Source organism: Danio rerio, chromosome 20 (genome assembly GCF_052040795.2).
Source record: "Danio rerio strain M-AB ecotype USA chromosome 20, GRCz13ab, whole genome shotgun sequence".
NCBI classification, from domain to species: Eukaryota; Metazoa; Chordata; class Actinopteri; order Cypriniformes; family Danionidae; genus Danio; species Danio rerio.
Genome location: NC_141040.1, coordinates 3,072,501 through 3,093,138, shown reverse-complemented (window position 1 = coordinate 3,093,138; position 20,638 = coordinate 3,072,501). Strand labels below are relative to the sequence as shown.

The 20,638-nt window shown below is 39.4% G+C and overlaps 1 protein-coding gene across 5 annotated transcripts in view; it reads left to right on the top strand.

The window, feature by feature from the left end:
• Positions 1–20,638, top strand: part of map3k5 (mitogen-activated protein kinase kinase kinase 5) — a 77,261-nt gene that overhangs the window by 41,462 nt on the left and 15,161 nt on the right. For 3 of the 5 annotated variants that reach the window (XR_015517658.1, XM_087296981.1, NM_001161750.1), the window contains 11 exon segments: positions 365–414; positions 1,127–1,222; positions 2,998–3,079; positions 5,289–5,422; positions 10,066–10,193; positions 10,281–10,417; positions 12,629–12,734; positions 14,627–14,784; positions 16,748–16,928; positions 19,056–19,073; positions 20,442–20,625. Coding sequence is in view for 2 of the 5 variants with exons in the window: in XM_087296981.1 (XP_087153107.1) it covers positions 365–414; positions 1,127–1,222; positions 2,998–3,079; positions 5,289–5,422; positions 10,066–10,193; positions 10,281–10,417; positions 12,629–12,734; positions 14,627–14,784; positions 16,748–16,928; positions 19,056–19,073; positions 20,442–20,625 (1,274 nt within the window). In the remaining 3 variants the exon portion in view is untranslated. 5 annotated transcript variants of the gene reach the window in all.

Sequence of the window (20,638 nt, the reverse complement as noted above, 5' to 3'; positions counted from 1 at the left end):
ATTAAAATTGAAAAATTGAAATTCCTGTTTCAAAGCTTACAGATAGATGGTTAATTTGTATGTCATTGACACTTTTGGCACTCTTTTTGGAGTATTTTCATTAGTTTTGTTTTTCCTGTAAATTATTCAATAAATACCGTACCGTGCCATTCATACCGAGGTATTACCGTACCGTAAAATTCTTATACCGTTACATCCTTAATATATCGAGTCACACAACTCTACGTTCAGTTATGATCTGCACAGAATTTTTCTTTGTGGTCTTCAAATATGTCGTTTTTTTATCAAACATATTCCAGAAAACCCTTTCTGATCTTTGCTAAATTATCTTGATAAAACAAACCTTTTTCTCTCTTTGCCATAGAAAGGGATCCACGAGTGGAATTTCAGTGCAGCGTCTGTACGAGGTGTGAGGTAAATCCTGTCCTCTTATTCTACTGAACTGACAGTCTTTTACTGTGGCTGCTGTGCTGTGATCAGACCAGTTTAGCAGTTTCAGAAACTTCCATAATATCCACTTGGAATTTCTACATATATTAATATTATTAGCCCCCTTTTGATTTTTTTTTTCTTTTAAATATTTCCCAAATGATTTTTAACTGAGCAAGGAAATTTTCACAGTATGTCTGATAATATTTTTTCTGCTGGAGAAAGTCTTATTTGTTTTATTTCGGCTAGAATGAAAGCAGTTATTAATTTTTTTAAAAACATTTTTGGGACAAAATTATTATCCCCTTTAAGCTAAATTTTTTTCCCGATAGTCTACAGAACAAACTATCGTTATATAATAACTTGCCTAATTACCCTAACCTGCCTAGTTACCCTAATTAACCCAGTTAAGCCTTTAAATGTCACTTTAAGCTGTATAGAAGTGTCTTGAAAAATATCTAGTCAAATATTATTTACTGTCATCATGACAAAGATAAAATAAATCTGTTATTAGAAATAAGTTTTTTAAACTATTATGCTTAGAAATGTGCTGAAACAATCTTCCCTCCATTAAACAGAAATTGGTGAAAAAAATAAACAGGCGCTAATAATTCAGGGGGGCTAATAATTCTGACTTCAACTGTATGTGATACAGCGTGTCTTTTATCCAATGTGTGTGTGTGTTGTGTGCATTCAGCATCTCCAAATTTGACGAGCGCAGCTGTTTTCTCTACGTTGTGAACAACTCTGAAGACTTCCAAATTTATTTCTGCACAGAGATGCACTGCAAGAGGTATGTGTGTGTGTGTGTGTGTGTGTGTGTGTGTGTGTGTGTGTGTGTGTGTGTGTGTGTGTGTGTGTGTGTGTGTGTTTGTCTGACAGAGTTTGTGTTTGTGTGCTTGCAAATGATTTTTTCCCTTTGTATTGTTCATAATTCCCTACAATGCCAGAAAAAACTGCAAATGCAGACTTTTTAGATGAAATTATTTCCTGTCAGTCAAAAGGTGGATGGACAAAAACATATCAGACATAGGCATGGTATGACGGTATGATAACCTAAGATAAAAATATCACGGTTTCACGATTTCACTGTATTGAGATTGCTGCTCTAAAATATATTGTTTTTAAATGTGCTAAACCCTTTTCCCCTTTGTACACAATATATTTTAATTTGAGAAACATTTATAGTATTTTGGAGCAGTAAACACGTCTTCTAGTAAACTTCTGCTGTCTTCATTTGTTTCAAAAGCACTGATGTTTTTACAATTTAAAATGGCATCTTTGGGGATCTTTTCTGCTGGAGAAACAAACGTAAAAAAAAAAAACGTAAATAAAAAATCTTACACAAACAATTAGGAATGGTATAGCAGAAAATTTTGACGGTTTTAAAACCTTGACTTTTCCAAACCGCGGTATACCTTGAGCACGGTTATCGTCCCATGCCTAATCAGACAGTGAGTTTGTTATGGGTTTTCATAATCTCATAATATCTTATGTACTGTGTAACCCAATGTGATTATAATAGAAACAGCTAGTCATGTTGAATAAATAAATCCAAATAAAATTATATATATATATATATATACTGTATTTTTTTTTTTTTTGCACTCCCTGATCCAGTGTGATCAAAGTTAATAAATACTGAGTATCTGCCTATACAAAGTGCTGATCCAATACTTCTGTATTCTTATTGGAATGAATGTTTGGAGCACACTTCAAGTATATTAAGATGTTCAAATAAATTCAGTGGATACAGAATAAATTAAATACATACATGATATATATATATATATATATATATATATATATGTATGTATTATACTCTCAGTCAAATCAAGATAAAACTCACAGAAACCTATTATAAGCAAGTTTCAGATAGTCGCGTGGCAGATAAAAGTAAATGATAAATACAGGAGTGATTATTGCTGGAGTAAAATCTAATTTTTTTTCATCAAAATCTGTCCATCTGCTTCAAAATGAATCCTTCTCTCATGCCATCAGTGACGGAGTGGGCAAACAATGATTAGCCACGCCCCTCTACCATTAGTTTGCTGCAAGTGAAAGATGAGAGGAGGAGCACAAAAATAAAGCTCCACCCCCTACTTAACATTCTGATTCATTTGGAAATACATCATCTGATTAAAAATAAATTCAATCGGTTCATGCAGACTTTATTGACGTTGTGCAAACCCACTTAAAGGCGTTCACTGTCTCCTGTGCACATCACTGGTGTGACAGCTGACATAAAATAAGATAAAAGGCAGCTTCCCATTAGCTACAAAACCATCAGCATCATTGAAAATCCTAGAGATCAATCTATATTTTAATAACAAACACATCTCTTTCTGTAGATTTGCAGAACATAATGTTACATCATTTGTTATCAGGCAGATGTTGCACCCTACTGGGATGCTGTAAAAGTGAATCAGATTAATCTTTGATTATTCACAGAATGTGCATTATCATTTAAATAATCTGATTGCTTGTATTTCTGTTCTCTCCTTTAAGTTTAGCTTATGTCACTGTGTGTGTTTCATTCCTGCTGATGGTGGTTTTTGGTGTTTGTAGGTTCTGTGATCTGGTGAACACTCTCACTGAGGAGGCCTGGAAAGGCTCGGATGAGAACGAGTGTGAATCTGAGGCTTTAGAGGTAAAATTTTCAAAAGTGAACTGAGTTGGGAATATGAGTTATTATTATGTAATATCTTGCATGTGAGTGCTTAACCAGGAAAATCTCTTAACATTTATGGGGGATTCTAGAATTTCTGCTATACTTTGCATTTCCACAATCAACCTTCTATCATTTGTCTAAAACAAAACTTGAATAAAACATTCATTCATTCATTTTCTTGTCGGCTTAGTCCCTTTATTAACCCGGGGTCGCCACAGTGGAATGAACCGCCAACTTATCCAGCAAATTTTTACACAGCGGATGCCCTTCCAGCTGCAACCCATCTCTGGGAAATTGAAGGAAACAGTTGAATAAAAACACAAATTATTTCATGTTATCTCTAAAAATAATGTTTGTATTCAGAGACATTTTATTTTGAAAATAATAACAAGCATATAAGACTCCCGATATGCACGCGTTTGCCTGTCTTCGCCTCCTGAATCAAGCATTCAGCTTCAATTATGATTAATAAGTTACGTCTTATAAAATAATAAATCGGGCCTTACGGTGGCGCAGTGGGTAGCACAATCACCTCACAGCAAGAAGATTGCTGGTTCGATGCTTGGCTGGGTCAGTCAGCATTTCTGCGTGGAGTTTGCATGTTCTCCCTGTGTTGGCGTGGGTTTCTTCTGGGTGCTCTGGTTTCCCTCACAAGCCCAGGGGACCTCTAAATAATCAAGCGACTAATGCCGAGTTCAGACTGCATGATTTTCAAAGTAGTCGTGTCACAGATGTTTTCACACTGCATGACTATCTGGGCTTCAGCGTCAGCCAATCAGATCACTTTATGCAAATACCCCAGCTAAGACAGTAGCTGATTGTGGACTAATTTCATTGGCTGACGCTGCTATGATGATCGCGTCAGCCTTAAATTCAGACACGCCCTCGGTCAAGCGTTGACGCTGAGGCCCCATGTGAATGCACGGTTAGGGTTAGTGTAAGTTGAAATGTACTTGCAAAGCTTCTTATAGTCAGTTACATGTCTGTTGAAGGAGCAGCATCAGCAGATATTAAGCAGACAGTCTACTAATACTCGAATGGACCATCAAAATAAAGTCTTACCAAAATTTTTAACTATTCGTTTGCTAGTTGTTTTAATTTCTAGATTTGAGGTAATCTTTCTGCTGCTGCTTTTCAGTACCTGAAGTGATCATTGTCATCGTAGTTTATGCTGTTGTTCACCTGCGATGTCACAGAAGAAGAAACCGTTTCTAAAATAGTAGTTTCAGGTGTTGCTGTTGCTAAGAAAAAACTCCTTTTAACAATAGCTGCGTCCCAAATTGCATTCTTATACACTATTCTACGCCATTTTTTAGGTTAAAAGTGTGTAAGTAGTGTGTTCACACTGAAAACTCAATAAAATAATAAGCGCACTTTAATTACCCGGATGATGCACTCATTCAGCCGCTAAAATGAAGTGTGTAATGATGGACACTTCACGCACTCAACGACCGCAGGTTTGCTTACGTAGCGGAAGGGGCGGAGCTATCGGACGCACATGTTGGATAACTTTATTTATTTTGGATGGTGAAAGCAAAATTCTCCTACCAGAGTGATAATAGCGCCTCCCGATGGTGAACGCGGTTATACTCTGGCAGGTATTGTTTGATAGTTTGGTCATTTATTTGACTGATTTGGCAACCAACAAACATGATTAGGTAAACGGTTTGAATTTCGCTTAGTAAAAAAACATTAGTGACCCATTTGGGACGACACTACATACATGTACTATCCTGTTGAGTGTGTTAGTGCATAAGTACATAGTGCATGAGTGCATAGTGTGCCATTTGGGACGCAGCTAATGAAAATATTCGATTGATCATGTATTGTTGCGTGTAGTTAGGACATGGCTTAAGCTCGGTAGTCAGGCACGCTCGCTTCTGTTAGTGTCATCAATCTGGATTTTAGTCATCGTATGAGGAGTGACCGGTGGAAAAAAAACTCTCTAGTGTTTTGATTTTGTGTTGCAATAAACACTGCAAACCATCCTAAATACTGCACCTTAATAATGCACTCAGTTTACTGTAAATCAGACTGTCTACAGTACACTAAACATATACGTATATTTGTTGTAAATCTTTCCAGTTCAAGGAATGTTTATGGAAAATGCCTGAAATGTGTATTGTTGTGTATATTTATGTACAATGTTGAGCGACAGAGAGGATGACGTGTTTGTGTGTGTGTGCAGTATGATTATGAGTACGATGAGCATGGAGAGAAGGTGGTTCTGGGTAAGGGCACCTTTGGAGTTGTCTACGCTGGCCGTGACCTCAGTAACCAGGTGCGCTTAGCCATCAAAGAGATACCTGAACGGGACAGCAGGTGAGCAATTACACCTTTTAAGGTTTGTCTGATGAGATCCACTTTGAAATTCCTCTCGAAAGCAATATGCTTCCTTGCAATTTATTATTATTATAATTCAGTGTTTCCTCTAGAATTTTGTGTCGGCAGGTCTTTTACACAAATCTACCAACTATGGCGTTATTTCAGTGTGGTAAGCGCAGTATTACACGTCGGGATCGCATTTATTTAATGTAAATACGAGCATGCCAATCTCTGCTTGCGCGCCGATTTTCTCTGCTCGTGCACAAAACTTCTTGCATGCCCTCAAACACGCTGCTCAAGCTCAGATCTTCTTGTGCGCTCTCAAATAAGCACTGCTGAAGTGCGATTTAGTGCGATTATGTAGTGACTATGTCTCCAACATTAATTAGATTTGCTAGGAATATTTATGAATGTCTCTAATAGACCTACAAATCGGTATTAATGCGTCCTGGAGTAAAGTGAAACATTAGTAAACTCCAGCAAGATAATGTTAAAATCTTTGTTTGCAGAATCACAGACCTTTATCTATAACTAAAGTATAATTCTGGAAACTGTGTTCATCTTAACTGAAAGCTAAATCGTGTTTGCTGGCCTCACGCATCACACACCTGTCAGTATGTCAGTCAGTCTGTCAGCACATCACCTTAACGTGTTAAACAAATAGCGCACAGCCCTACGGTAACAGAAAAGTTAGCGCTGTTATAATTCACTTACCTTTTAATGCGTTTTGGTGCGATTATAACCCGCTATTAAAAACAACAACAACAATGAATGAATGTTTTGAATTAATAAGAAGCTGTTATGTAGCCGTGGTGGGATGAATTTTGGTGTGGCGCCCCGCCATGGAAGAGTGAATGTAGCAAAAACCATGTAATTATTTGTATTGTTTGTGTTGACATGGACATTAAGTGTAGAAATAGAGTTAAAATTATTTTATCAGACATATAAACTTGCATATAAGTATTATACTGAGTTCAGATGCATGATTTGCTGTGTGTGAAATATATCTTGACTTGACTTTGATTTAAAGTCATAGGGCCCTATCATACACCCGGCGCAATGTGGTTTGGTAATTGTTTGGTATTTTCAGCTTGGCGCAAGAGTCGTTTTGAGGCGTTGCGCTACGCTGTTTAAATAGCAAATGCATTTGCGCTCATATGTGCGTGCATAGGCGTTCTGGTCTAAAAAGGAAGGCGTTCTGAGGCGGACTGCTGGCGCGTTGCTAGTTTGAGAAACTAAAATTGATTTTTCATTAGACCAAAACAAACCCGGTCTAAACTCCGGCGCAGAGTTGTGCCTCGCTTACACACTGCTTAATACACACAAGAGACCAATAGGCAAATATCTTTACATATGAAAAAATGTAAATATTAAGGATATATATAGGATAAAATAAGAATAGATATAGGACATAAATATAAAGGATTAAAATATTACAAAACATATTATTTTCTAGCCTACATAAATATGAAAAATCACTGCTTTTATGTCTTCTTCATCTCGGGAGGCTTTTTCAGTTCATTCATAACAATTTGCTTGTGTATAATGTTATTATTATTAGCAGTATTATTTATTATATCCATATTTATATTTGTTTTATTAAAAACTAGCTTAGATTTGTCCACCTGTCAGGTTTTAGACCATATGGGGCACAGCATGTGTTTTAGGATATAACTCAGGTTTTTGAGCACACTTCGTTATTATTGTTCATTTATTCGCTTGCTGGAAATTAGAACTGAAAATAGTTTTGAAACGAATATTTGCGCTTAACAAATTAAATTATTTATTTATAGACTAATTGATGTCTGTGTGTAAAGGTTTCCCTATCCAAGAGCGAATGTGAAAGTTGTTCCATTATCTCTCGTTCTCATGCAGTAGATGCTCTGTTTAACTGTTTTCTGTTAATAAACTGTTAACTGTTTGCTTGTGAAATGCTCATTTTTTCCACTTAGACTTACTTTGCGTCCTGTAAATAGCGAATGCGCTCTTGGCGCGACGCAGCTGGCTCTTAAAGGGAATGGGAGATGAGACTCTAATTGGTTTATTCTCAAAACACACCTATAACTCATTAAGAAAATAAACTCAACCCTTTTAGACCATGCGCCTTGGTGCAAAGCGGATTTTCCCATCCGTAAATTAGCAAAAATGCGTTCTGACACGCCCTGAAAGCGTTTGCGCCCTGCGTTTTGCGCTCTGCGCATGGACAGTCAAAATAGAGCCCCTACTGTGTGAAATGAGTTCTGAGTGAAAAACACATCAGCCAATGAGAGCGCAGGAGTTACAGACCACACCCTCAGAATAAATAAGATTCACAATAACAATAAACATTTTTCTCTCTGCACAACGCACAGTCCTCATTCCCTGCCTCTCCTCAAACATTTCCTTCTTTATAATCTTCTTTTTGCCATGTCACTGTGAATCAGCGTTTAGCTCATGGACCATTTGAGAATGGTAGATTATTAATTATTCATTGCAGGGTACCGTTTCCAGTCTCGTATGTGATCTTTTGTAGTCCTGCAGTGTGCATCCTTCTGTCACAGATCCCTCATGCAGGATGAAGACAGCAGTAGCTGAACGCCACCCTAGATAGTCATGCAGTGTGAAGACAACAGTGATATGACCATTATGAAAATCATGCAGTGTGAACAATATATCGATTCAGCATCGATATATCACAAAGTGTGCATCTGCAATAATCACATCTCAGAATGTTCAATGTTGAGTGGTAATTATAGCTGGTCTGAGCAGCACAGTTCAGAACACATTTATTGAGTCACTGTGGAGTTTAACCACAACAGAGTGGAAGTTTGCATGTGCTTTTAAAGGGATAGTTCACTCAAAAATAAAAATTTACTCAAAATGTTTTCACCCTTAAGTGGTTAGAAACCTTTATGAGTTTATGAACACAAATGAAGATATTTTGAAGAAAGCTGAATACATGTATCTATTGATTTCCATAATAGGAAAAACAAATACACTACCTGACTAATGTCTTGTGGGCTATCCAAGTTTTAGGAACACCAAATAATAACTTGACTTCTAGTTGATCATTTGGCATCAGAAGTGGCTTATATGAAAGCGAAAGGCCTCTAGATTACACCTATTTGACCACAATAAAACATGAAAGTCCTGCTGCAGTGGAGACAGAATGAATATTGTGTCTGACTCCATCATGAGCTTGGAGGACTGCATCCATACATCTCTGCACTGACTCAAATCACTGATTAATAAAGTCATCTGGAATGGCAAAGAAAGCGTTCCTGCAGGACTCCCAGAGTTCATCAAGATCCTTTGGGTTCATCTTGAACGCCTCCTCCTCCATCTTATCTCAGACAAGGTCAATAATGTTCATGTCTGGTGACTGCGCTGGCCAATCCTGGAGCACCTTGACCTTCTTTGCTTTCAGGAGCTTTGATGTGGAGGCTGAAGTATGAGAAGGAGCGCTGTCCTGTTGGAGAATTGTCCCTCTCCTGTGGTTTGTAATGCAATGGGCGGCACAAATGTCTTGATACCTCAGGCTGTTGATGTCGCCATCCACTCTGCAGATCTCCCCATACTGAATGTAACCCCAAACCGTGATTTTTCCTTCACCAAACTTGATTGATTTCGGTGAGACTCTTGGGTTCATGCGGGTTCCAGTAGGTCTTCTGCAGTATTTGTGATGATTGTGATGCAGTTCAACAGGTGATTCATCAGAAAAATCCACCGTCTGCAACTTTTCCAAATGATAGCGGTCAAGGTATTATTTGTTGCTCTTACAACTGGGATCCACCACAAGACTGTACATTAGGAGTCAATTGCTACAGGTCTCCAAAAATATTTGAAGTCAAATATTGACAAGTAAAGGGTGAATAATTGATGACAGAATTGTCCTTTTTAGAGGAACTGTCCAAGCTCAAGAAATGTAAACCATTGCAGCTTTAACAAAGATTAATTGTATTCAATTATAAACAGAAAATAATACAGCGTTATTTTACACTTTATTTACTTATTTAATTTAATTTCCATAGAAAACAATTAAGAACTGTTCTTTATTTCTATTCTTGCTTTAATGCATTGAACTATCCTTGGAATTTATTATAATTTATGCAGCTTCATAGCTTTAGGAACAACCCTGATCAATCTAAAATAATGAACTGTTTCCAAAACATCATCTGGTAAAATTGTTTTCCTTTTTCAATATATATTGCAGAAAACTAAATATTGCAATGTCAGCTTTATCGTGTAGCCCTACCTAGTATGTATATTGTTTTCAACTAGGTATGCCACAATTCTCAATAGAATATTGAACCTTTTGGTACGACATCCACGGTTCAATACTCGCCTATTGCCTAAGCATAGAATAACAAAAAAAACAACAACAACACATGTGTCAAGCCATCACAACTGTACCGAGCCAAAAACCATGTTAAAAAACTGAGGTATATATTGAACAATAGGCTAACTGCATTGTTGCATCCCTAATTTCACCATTAACCCATTAAGATTAGTTGTCAAGCTACAACTAGCACTAAAGACATAAGTTTGAAATATCGAGGAATAGAGTTAAACCGGTGTACCATAATCAGGAATGGTGGTGATGATAAGATTCAACAGAGGTTTGAGACATGACAGCACATAAAACAGCTGTTTGTTGGTAGATATTCACAGCCTCTGCATGAAGAAATCGCCCTGCATAAACACCTCAAGCACAAGAACATCGTGCAGTACCTCGGCTCCATCAGCGAGAACGGCTTCATCAAGATCTTCATGGAGCAGGTTCCTGGAGGTGAGGCAGACATAACTCATCTGTATGATTTTTAAATGTTTTTTTATATATATATGAAAGAAAAATTTGTACTTTTGTTTATCACAGGCAGCCTGTCAGCATTGCTCCGGTCAAAGTGGGGTCCTCTAAAAAACAATGAGCCCACCATTGGCTTCTACACTAAGCAGATTCTGGATGGTCTTAAATACCTGCATGACAACCAGATCGTTCACAGGGACATTAAGGTAAAATCATTTATTGTCATCCTTTACTTGTTTCAAACCTTTTAAGAGTTTCTTTCTGCTGCTGAACACAAAAGAAGATATTTTGAATAATGTTGGAAACCTGTAACTACCGATTTTTATGGTATTCGTGTTTCTTACCATTGAAGTCAATGGTCACAAATTTCCAGCTTTCTTTAAAGTATCTTAATTTGTGTTCAAGAGAAGAAAAGACTCAACGGTCACTTAAGTATGAAGAGGCAGCATGCGGGCATAAATGTACCGCAATGGCATGCTCGATCTGGGGAATCGACTCGTACCCCTAGCTGCTCTACTCGTCAAGGGTGGTGAGGGCGGAAGCGCATGCAGATCTTGCAGAGAAAAGTACACTCCAAGACTGCATGAGCCCACTATGCACTTCCAGGAAGAAAGGAACGGGAGGCTTAGAAGGTCTGGCCTTATTATCCTCCACTTAACACACATCTAGTCGGTCTGGCCGCAGAGCTGGGGGATGAACCACCTCCAGACACACGGCTGAAGCAGCCTGGTAGAGTATGGCCATCCTGTCTGCTTCTAGATCTGACGCCGCACTCACCGCCCCGGAGGAAGCGAGCGGGTTCGGTTCACACACTCTGAACTGGGAAAAGCAGCTTGCTTTTTTGTTTTTACTCTCTCAATTCAATTCAATTCAGCTTTATTTGTATAGCGCTTTTACAATGTAGATTGTGTCAAAGCAGCTTCACATAAATGGTCATAGTAACTGGAACAGTGTGGTTCAGGTTTTAGTGTTTAAGTTCAGTTCAGTTCAGTTTAGCTCAGTTCAGTGTGATTTAATCATTACTGAGAGTTCAAACACTGAAGAGCAAATTCATCGATGTGTAGCTCTACCAATCCTGAACCATGCGAGGCAGTGGCGACAGTGGAGAGGGAAAAAAAACTTCACCTGATGGGAGTGAAGAAAAAAAACCTTGAGAACCAGACTCAGTTGGGCACGACCATTTTAATTTCTCCGCTGGCCAAAAGTCTTGTGCAGAACTTCAATCGCCGTGGTTTATGCTGGAAGATGGCCTCAATGAAGACTCGTCTGTCCCTGGAGCGTCGCTGGAATCAGACACATGTTCTCCACTCCCCACGACCATCAGCGCAGCAGCAGCTCAGGATATGGCCTGGTCCCGGATATGGAATCCTTGGGATCATCACGTCGCTGGTCTTGGATCCAATCAGTGACTCCGCCTAATCTGAGGACCTCGGGATAAGTATCCCCAGGTGAAAATAGAGAATAAAGAGAATAATTAGCGTAGCTGCTGTTCATAGTGTATATAAGCAAGATGCAGAAGCCAGTGTGGAACCCGCTAGGTGATGCATTGAGTGTATGCTTTACTAAACAGATAAGTCTTTAATCTAGTTTTGAACTGGGAGAGTGTGTCTGAGCCTCAGACGTTATCAGGAAGGCTATTCCAGAGTGTAGGAGCCATGAAAGAGAAGGCTCGACCTCCTTTACTTGATTTTGCTATTCTAGGTACTACCAGAAGCCCTGAATTTTGAGATCTTAAGGAGCGAGTTGGTTGGAGCTCTCTGTGATGAACACTTGGAGAAACCCTTATAAGTCTCTCTCAGAAGCTTTATGAAAGGCTCTGAAAGTGAAATGAATGCCTCAGCGTGGCACGAGCGGCGTCTTTATACAACACTGATTGTAATTGACAACAGATGTGCAGGTTGACGCTGTCAACTCATTGGCATTTCATTGGCCCATTTATATACTCTTTCATATGATTGGCTTCTGATGAAGTCCCCATAGTGGAAGTTTTCCACATAGCATTGAAGTTCCCCTCCTTATGGGGGAACTTTGTTTAGAACCACTTGAAGGTGCCTAAATAGTGAGTAAATTTTCATTTTGGGTTGAACTATTAGTTTGTTCTTAAATTATTATTGTGTTATTAATTACTCCTCTTCATGTCATTCTAGAGACCCCTCTCCTAAATATATATCATTTTTCCATTAGCGTCATAAGTGCAATGCATGATGTGGAAGACATTGGAGAACAAAGTAGTTATTTATAGTTATTTTAACACAAGTTTAATTGTTTGGTGAAATGGAGAGCATCTGCTGATACTGATGACAAGCAGGGCGCATGAGCCATTTCACATGATCTACAGACTGCAATATTCTGAACCCATTTTGTGCAGATTGATGACTGTAAGTAATCGAAGCCGTTATTTCTTTCATGACCCACAGGGGGATAATGTCTTGATAAACACCTACAGTGGAGTTTTGAAAATCTCCGATTTTGGAACGTCCAAACGTCTGGCTGGAATAAACCCCTGCACTGAAACATTTACTGGTATGAAATGGATTTATGTTGCAATTTATTTTTACTTATGCTTTTATGAACAGCACACTTAAACTGTTGGTATGTAGGCCTCAATGTACCTCAAGTGAAATTATAAAAATAAACTGGGTCAGAACTAACTTTGCTGGAAGTTAGCTTCAAGAGTTTGCCAATGCAAACTTATTAAAACATTTTGCTCCATCTGGTAAATGCCTTGAAACTACTATTGTTCTGTGGTGGTCTTGCCATAGGTCCATGTGCTCTGTGCCTCAACCTTCTATGAACATTTCTTTAGGCTAGGGCTCTATTTTAATGATCTAGGCGCAAAGTCTAAAGCAAATGGTGCAAACGCATTAAGGGTGTGTTTGAATCCACTTTTGCTTTTTTAATGACTGTAAAATATGATCTGCACCACAGCGCATGGTCTAACAGCATTGTGCTTATTCTCTTAATGAGTTCTGGGTGTGTTTTGAGCATAATGTGCATTAAACCAATCAGAGTGTTGTCTCACATTCCCCTTAAGAATCAGTTGCGTCATGTGATGACGCATTTGCTATTTACATGGCGGACTTTGTAAGTGTAAAAACTGAACGCTTTACTTGCAAGAAAACAGTTAAACAGAGCATCTGCAGCACGATTATAAAGAACGAGCCTCCTCCAATCAGCCTCTTTACTTTCTTTTTACTCTTTACTCCTTTACTTTGGTGGAGTAAGGAAACTGGAAACTCACTCCTCTGAACACGTCCATTAGCCTACATATTTAATTTAGTTTGTTAAGCACAAAGATTTGTGTCAAAACTATTTATAAATTCAGTTCTAATTTCCAGCAAACGGATAAATAAACAATACTACAAAGTGTGGTCAAAAGTTATATCTAAGCACACGTCCTGTTCTTATGCCTCATATGGTGATGCAGACGTCTCCAAAACCCCACAGGTGGACAAATCTACTCTTGTATTTATTCAAACAAATATAAATCTGCATAATATAAATAATACTGCTGATAATAATAACATACAGATGCAGATTGTCATGAATAAACTGAAAAAGCCCCCCCGACATGAAGAAGTAGTGGTTTGTTTATTTATGTCGAAAACAATCATGTTTATAACATTTTATCCTTTAATTGTAATAGATTTGTAACGATATGTGTGTATTGCTGCACATCCTGTGTGTATTAAGCAATGTGTAAGCATTGGGACCTGCATAAGCGCATAATCAACACACCTCTAATTCAGACCAGAACACCCACAGTCCACAAAGTGGCACAAATGTACTTGCTATTAAAACAACATGGCTCAAAACGTGAAAATTAGGGTTGCGCTGGTTTAAAAATAGCAACAAATCAGGCTAAACACGCCTTCTTGTGCCGGGTGTATGACAGGGCCAGGGCTTAATTTGTGCCGGAATATGCCTAATCCAGATCCGGCACCTCTGAAATCTGATCCGGCACCTCATTTTACCAATCCGCCTCCTTAACTGCCCTCCTCCCCCGTCCCCTGTTCACTTTCACTTTCTTCCGCGACTCCCCAACCCTCTTCACTTTCATCCACGACACACCTCCACCATCCCACGGCATCACCACCCCCCACCCCCGCTCTCCTCTTTCCTGCGCGACACCTCTACATCCTCGGGTAACATGCCGGATCCGTTACCTCGATCTGTTACAGGACCTCGCAGATCACAAGTTAAGCACTGGATAGGGCTCCTGATGTTTGTAAACTAACCTAGAGCCCAATCTACTGTTAAAAACTAGCCTAGAGCACCATATGCTGTTCAAAAGCCTAGAAACAACACATCTATTTTATTTGTCAGCTGAATTGGTCTGTTGACTTTTGATTGCATCCTAAAGTATTGTCGTCTTCTTCCTCTTACGCGTGTTTCCCATGGTTCTTGTTTTACAGGTACATTACAGTATATGGCCCCTGAAATCATAGATAAAGGACCCCGTGGCTACGGAAAGCCAGCAGACATCTGGTCCCTGGGTTGCACCATTATAGAAATGGCCACTGGGAAACCACCCTTCTATGAGCTGGGGGAACCTCAGGCAGCTATGTTCAAGGTCAGAAACGATCCTGTGCTGTATTTATCATCTGTGCCAATATTTGTTGCTTTAGTAGCTGTGTGCCCTGCTGAAAAATCCAGCTTAAACCAGCCTAGGCTGGTTGACTGGTTTTAGCTGGTTGACCAGGCTGGTTTTAAAGGGGTTTTGGCCATTTCCATGCTGGTTTCCAGCCATTTCCAGCCTAGTCTTATCTGGTCAGGCTGGAAAATGACCAGGTAAATCCAGCTAAAACCAGCTTGACCAGCCTGGTTTAAGCTGGACATAGCTGGCTTTGGCTTGGCTCCCAGCCTGGCTAAGCTGGTCAAGCTGGTTTTAGCGGGACATCTCCCAGCCTGACCTGCTAAGACCAGGCTGGAAATGGCTGGAAACCAGCCTGGAAGTGGCCAAAACCCCTCTAAAACCAGCCTGGTCGACCAGCTAAAACCAGCCAACCAGCCTAGGCTGGTTTAAGGTGGTTTTTTCAGCAGGGTGTCCATCCAAATATACTAATATAGCAGCATAAAACTGAAGTATTGCATAAAACATTTTGTGAACATTAGCGAATAAAGCCCAATGAGCCAAAGAGAACAACATGCTCACTTCCTGATACACTGGAGCAGATATCAGACAGGGAAATGTAGTTTAGTGCGTTTGGAGAAGCCACTGTGGTGTTTTTCTTCTCTAATAAATAAGTTGCTTCACAGAAGATGAAGATGAAACACAATGAACGCAATGCGCTGCTTTAAGAGGTGTGAGACGCTCTTTGGGAGCGCAGACAGATGCTCAAGACAGTTCTGGAGGGACAGTTCTTTGTGAGGCATACTCAGAAATGCACAATGTTTTTCTAGAGAAACTATATTATTCATTACTATTTCATAAAGAACAACAGCATTTTAAAAAAACATCGATGTCTTTGCAGTAATAAATATCTCATGTCCATATTAAACAGCAAAGAAAAATGAACAGGGATCATCTTTATATTGATTATGTAGTAGTGCACACAGACACGATTTACAATCTATCAGGAAATCAATTAGCTTAATATTGGTACGCAGTGGTGTAGTCCTAGAAAAAAAGGAGGTGTACTATTACACCCGACACAAATTTTAAATAAAAGTAGGCAAAGAAACAACGAAAGTCAATGTTTCTTTAATTCATTGGAGATTATATATATATATATATATATATATATATATATATATATATATATATATATATATATTTTTTTTTTTTTTTTTTTTTTTTTTTTTTACATCAGTTACCTGTATTAAGTTAACTCAAAAGGGCTGTGCATACATAAAAAGACGGCTTTTTAGCTTACTTTCTTTACTGGCTTATTACTTTACATTTTATAGGTTCCTTTAAACATCAATCAGCCATTATTTTTAATTGTCACATTCGTGCATGCTTGTTTTAAACCAAACTATTAGGAGTCTGTCTTCTGTTGTCACTATTATATACTAGTAGTTACCCCTTTAAATCACACATTGTTACGCGATTTATGAGTAGTGTTTGCCTAATTGTTTTTAGTGTTATATACGGTATAGTGTCGTTCACTAGCGGCACAATTAAGACAAATGTGAAATACTGTTTTACAGGGGCGATTTTAGGATTTAAATTTTAGTGTGGATCAGGATCAGATCCTTTTGGGTTAAACAAAGAAAAATGTGTCTTATAAATATTTAAGTAAGAATTGTAAGAAATAGGCACATCTTCACAAATTAGGTTGTGAGTTAAAAAAAACCCCGTTTGGTATACAGTTAAAGGGGACGCAAATACATGTAAATTAGGGAATTTTAATCAGAAAAACAAGTGAGTATACTGAGGGTATACTCAATTATTGATCCTCCGAAGTGGTAATACCCAAACAGCTCGTGGTAAAAAGTAAGCATACTGAGTATACGTGCGTATAGCAAGGACTACACCACTGTTGGTATGGCTTTCTGGGATGCTAACGGTTGTGTTGGTGTTATTGGTGTAGGTTGGGATGTTTAAAATCCACCCGGAGATTCCTGACTCCATGTCGTCTGAAGCCAAAGCCTTTATCCTGCGCTGCTTTGAGCCTGATCCAGACAGCCGAGCCACGGCCAACGATCTGCTCACCCATGAGTTCCTCACCGTCACATCCCGCAAAAAACGATCCAAGACCAGCAGTTTCACAGGTGCGCTTTGTGTTAAAGTTCCCATGAAATTCAAGTTTTTTAGATGTTATTAGCAGGGCTTGATGTTAGCTTTTTTAACCACCAGCCACTGTGGCTAGTAGTTTTCCAACATTACTAGCCACTCGCCATTTTCCCTAGCCACAATTTTATTGTTGAGAAAATATCTTACATGCATTAAATTGACTTTGTCACGCTAAAATTACTCGATTTAGATGTTGTGTTATGTCTACATGTGTCCTCATTTATTTCACTTTTTGTGTGTTGTAAATCAGCTTGCTCTATGAGCATGAGCAAATGGGCTGTGGTTTCAATAGCCCCTTTCACACATACAGACCTTGCCGGCAATTTTCCGGAAAGGTTGTATGTGTGAACAGGTCCTTTTTGAAAATACCGGTAAATTCGTTCTGGCTATTTTCCGGAAAGAGAAGTTGTAACATTACCGGCAATTTGCCGGAATGCTGCGCTGTGTGAATGCAGAAGGAAGATTGCCGTAATAAGCGCGTGCACGTCTAGAACGTGCTGACGTGAGACGTCTGCTTTAGCCAATTACAACAGTCAGACGCATTTACGTCCGCACGGTTTGTGAGGATAAAAACCTTTGAATATTTTTCCAGACACATTTAGCTGCTGGAAGTTAGTCAGATCACGTTGATATGTTCTTCTTAATGCCAACTGTGTAAATAATCATCGATGAGATGCTTATAAGCCGTTGTTTGTTTACCTTCAAGCTTTGCGTGTGCCTGTGAGCGCCTGCACACGCACATATTATGAACATCTCGACATGCGAAAGTGATCCTGCGAAAGTTGTTCACAATATTGATCATCCACAGAGTTTGTAATTTAGGCAAATGTTTACAAACACAAGCGCAGCCGTTTAAAGCTCATTTGTGGTGAATGATGTCAGAATTTACCGGTATTTTGGAATGGATGTGTGAATGCTCTTTTCCGGAAAATTTCCGTAACGTCCTCGCCTGTGTGAACAGCGCTTTTTTGAATATACCGGTAAAGTCGTTCCGGAAATTTTCCAGATATTCACCGGTATCACTGTGTGAAAGGGGCTATTGTGTTGCATAGCAATTAGTTTTATTTCACATGACTTTTCAGGGCTCAACATTCATTCATTTATATTTTTTCTTTTCTAATTAGTCCCTTTATTAATCCGGGGTAGTCACAGCGGAATGAACCGCCAACTTATCCAGCACGTTTTTACGCAGCGGATGCCCTTACAGCCACAACCATTCACACTCATTTACACACATGCACTACGGACAATTTAGCTTACCCATTTCACCTGTACCGCATGTCTTTAAACTCACAGCAGGAAGGTCACTGGTTCGAGCCTCGGCTGGGTCAGTTGGCGTTTCTGTGTGGAGTTTGCATGTTCTCCCTGTGTTCAAGTGGGTTTCCTCCGGGTGCTCCGGTTTCCCCAACAGTCCAAAGACATGCGGTACAGGTGAACTGAATAAGCAAAATTGTCCGTAGTGTATGTGTGTGAATGTGTGTGGATGTTTCCCAGTGATGGGTTGCAGCTGGAAGGGCATCCACTGCGTAAAACATATGCTGGATAAGTTGGTGGTTCATTCCGCTGTGGCAACCCCAGATTAATAAAGGGACTGAGCTGAAAAGAAAATGAATGAACTATACAGTGTAATACACTTTACTATAGTATAGTTCAGAAACACAGTAGTATATACTATAAATACCTGTAGTATTTCTTCATGTGGGAACTAGCCAGGCCAGAAAAAGTGACTACTTAGTTCATCAGCCTTTCTTTTTCTCAGATCTGTTGCTCATTTGATTGATTGTACTGTATTTATTTGGTGCTTGACTTTTACCTGTAAATTTGTAACTCTTGATTAACGTTTATTGTTGAATTCAAGTCGAGGCGGGCTTTGGAATTGCTTTCACGCATAACGAAATCCTCACAAATCATCAAGTAAATATTTGACCTCCTGAGGTGGACAGATCATTTTGGGTGTAGCACTTAACTTTCATGTCTTTTTCATGCTCAGTCTGTATTTAGTATGCTTATTATGCGAAGTGGAGGCTACTGAATTTAAACATGACCTGGGAATCACCTTTCTCTCTGAAATGACTGAATTACTTCCTCTCTTTTTTTTCCCACAGCTCTTACACCTGGGTCCGGTGAGTCTTAGGCATTTTAAGTTCTCAGTTTCTGTTGATTGAGTTATTAGTATTATCATATGCTCTGCCTTTTATTCTGATTTATGGTTATTTATTTTGCACTTGTTTTCGAAGTTTAGTCAGCTTGCAAAATTATAAACCTTTACCAGGTAACAACACAGTGGCGCAGTAGGTAGTCGCCTGTCACCTCACAGCAAGAAGATCGCTGGTTTGAACCTCGGCTCAGTTGGTGTTTCTGTGTGGAGTTTGCATGTTCTCCCTGCGTTCGCGTGGGGTTCTCCGGTTTCCCCCACAGTCCAAAGACATGCGGTACAGGGGAATTGGGTAGGCTGAATTGTCCGTTGTGTGTGTGTGTGAGTGTGTGTGCAGATGTTTCCCAGAGCTGGGTTGCGGCTGGAAGGGCACCCGCTGCGTAAAAACGTGCTGGATAAGTTGGCGGTTCATTCTGCTGTGGTGATCCCGGATTAATAAAGGGACTAAGCCGACAAGAAAATGAATGAATGAATGAATGTATTTATTCTATTCAGATTACATGCTGTGTGTTTTATGCTTCTGTCAGTCCACAATGATCTGAGGCCATGCTCAAAAAACATCTTAAGGTTAAAATAATAGAGTATTTCACAATTTACTATTTTTCTCATTTAAGTAATATACTTGTAACATTGAAATAAAAGTTTCTTTGAGTTTGAGTTATGCGTTTGTGTGCTTTTGGCTTCAGTGTTTGTTCAAACTATTGTCTCATTTTTATCACTAAAAGGTTTGCTCAAGAGTTCATGTAAGCTGTACAAACACTACATTTTGCCACTGGATATGCTCTGTTAACTCTGTAAAAACTAAAAGGACGAAAACTGAAACTAAATATACGAACACGAAATAGAAATATGTTCACAAAATAGACACAAAACTAAAACTAGCAGAAACGTTAATGAAAGAAACTAAACTGAAATGTACAGCAAGTTTAAAAATAGTAACTATGAGAACCGGGTGACGCCGTGGTGCAGTAGGTAGCACTGTCGCCTCACAGCAAGAAGGTCACTGGTTCAAGCCTCGGCTAGGTCAGGTGGCATTTCTGTGTGGAGTTTGCATGTTCTCCCCGTGATGTTTGTGTGGGTTCCTCAGGGTGCTTCGGTTTCCCCCACAAGACCAAAGACATACGGTACAGGGGCTTTGGGTAAGCTAAATTATCCGTAGTGTATGTATGTGTGTGAATGAGTCTGTATGGGTGTTTCCCAGTGATGGGTTGTGGCTGGAAGGGCATCCACTGCATAAAACATAGATAAGTTGGTGGTTCCGCTGTGGTGACCCCGGATTATTAAATTGATTAAGCTGAAAAGAAAATGAATGAGAACCTTGTGTCGTGTGCTGTAGAGTATCTGCGCAGCATTTCTCTGCCTGTTCCCGTGGTGGTGGAGGACACCAGCAGCAGCAGCGAGTACGGCTCCGTCTCACCCGACAATGAGCTCTGCACAAACCCCTTCAACTTCAGGCCTAGCAGCAGCAGCAAGAGCTACAGCGAGAGGGAGGTCAAAGGTCATCGCTCGCTCTTCTTGAGGTAAGCCGACACA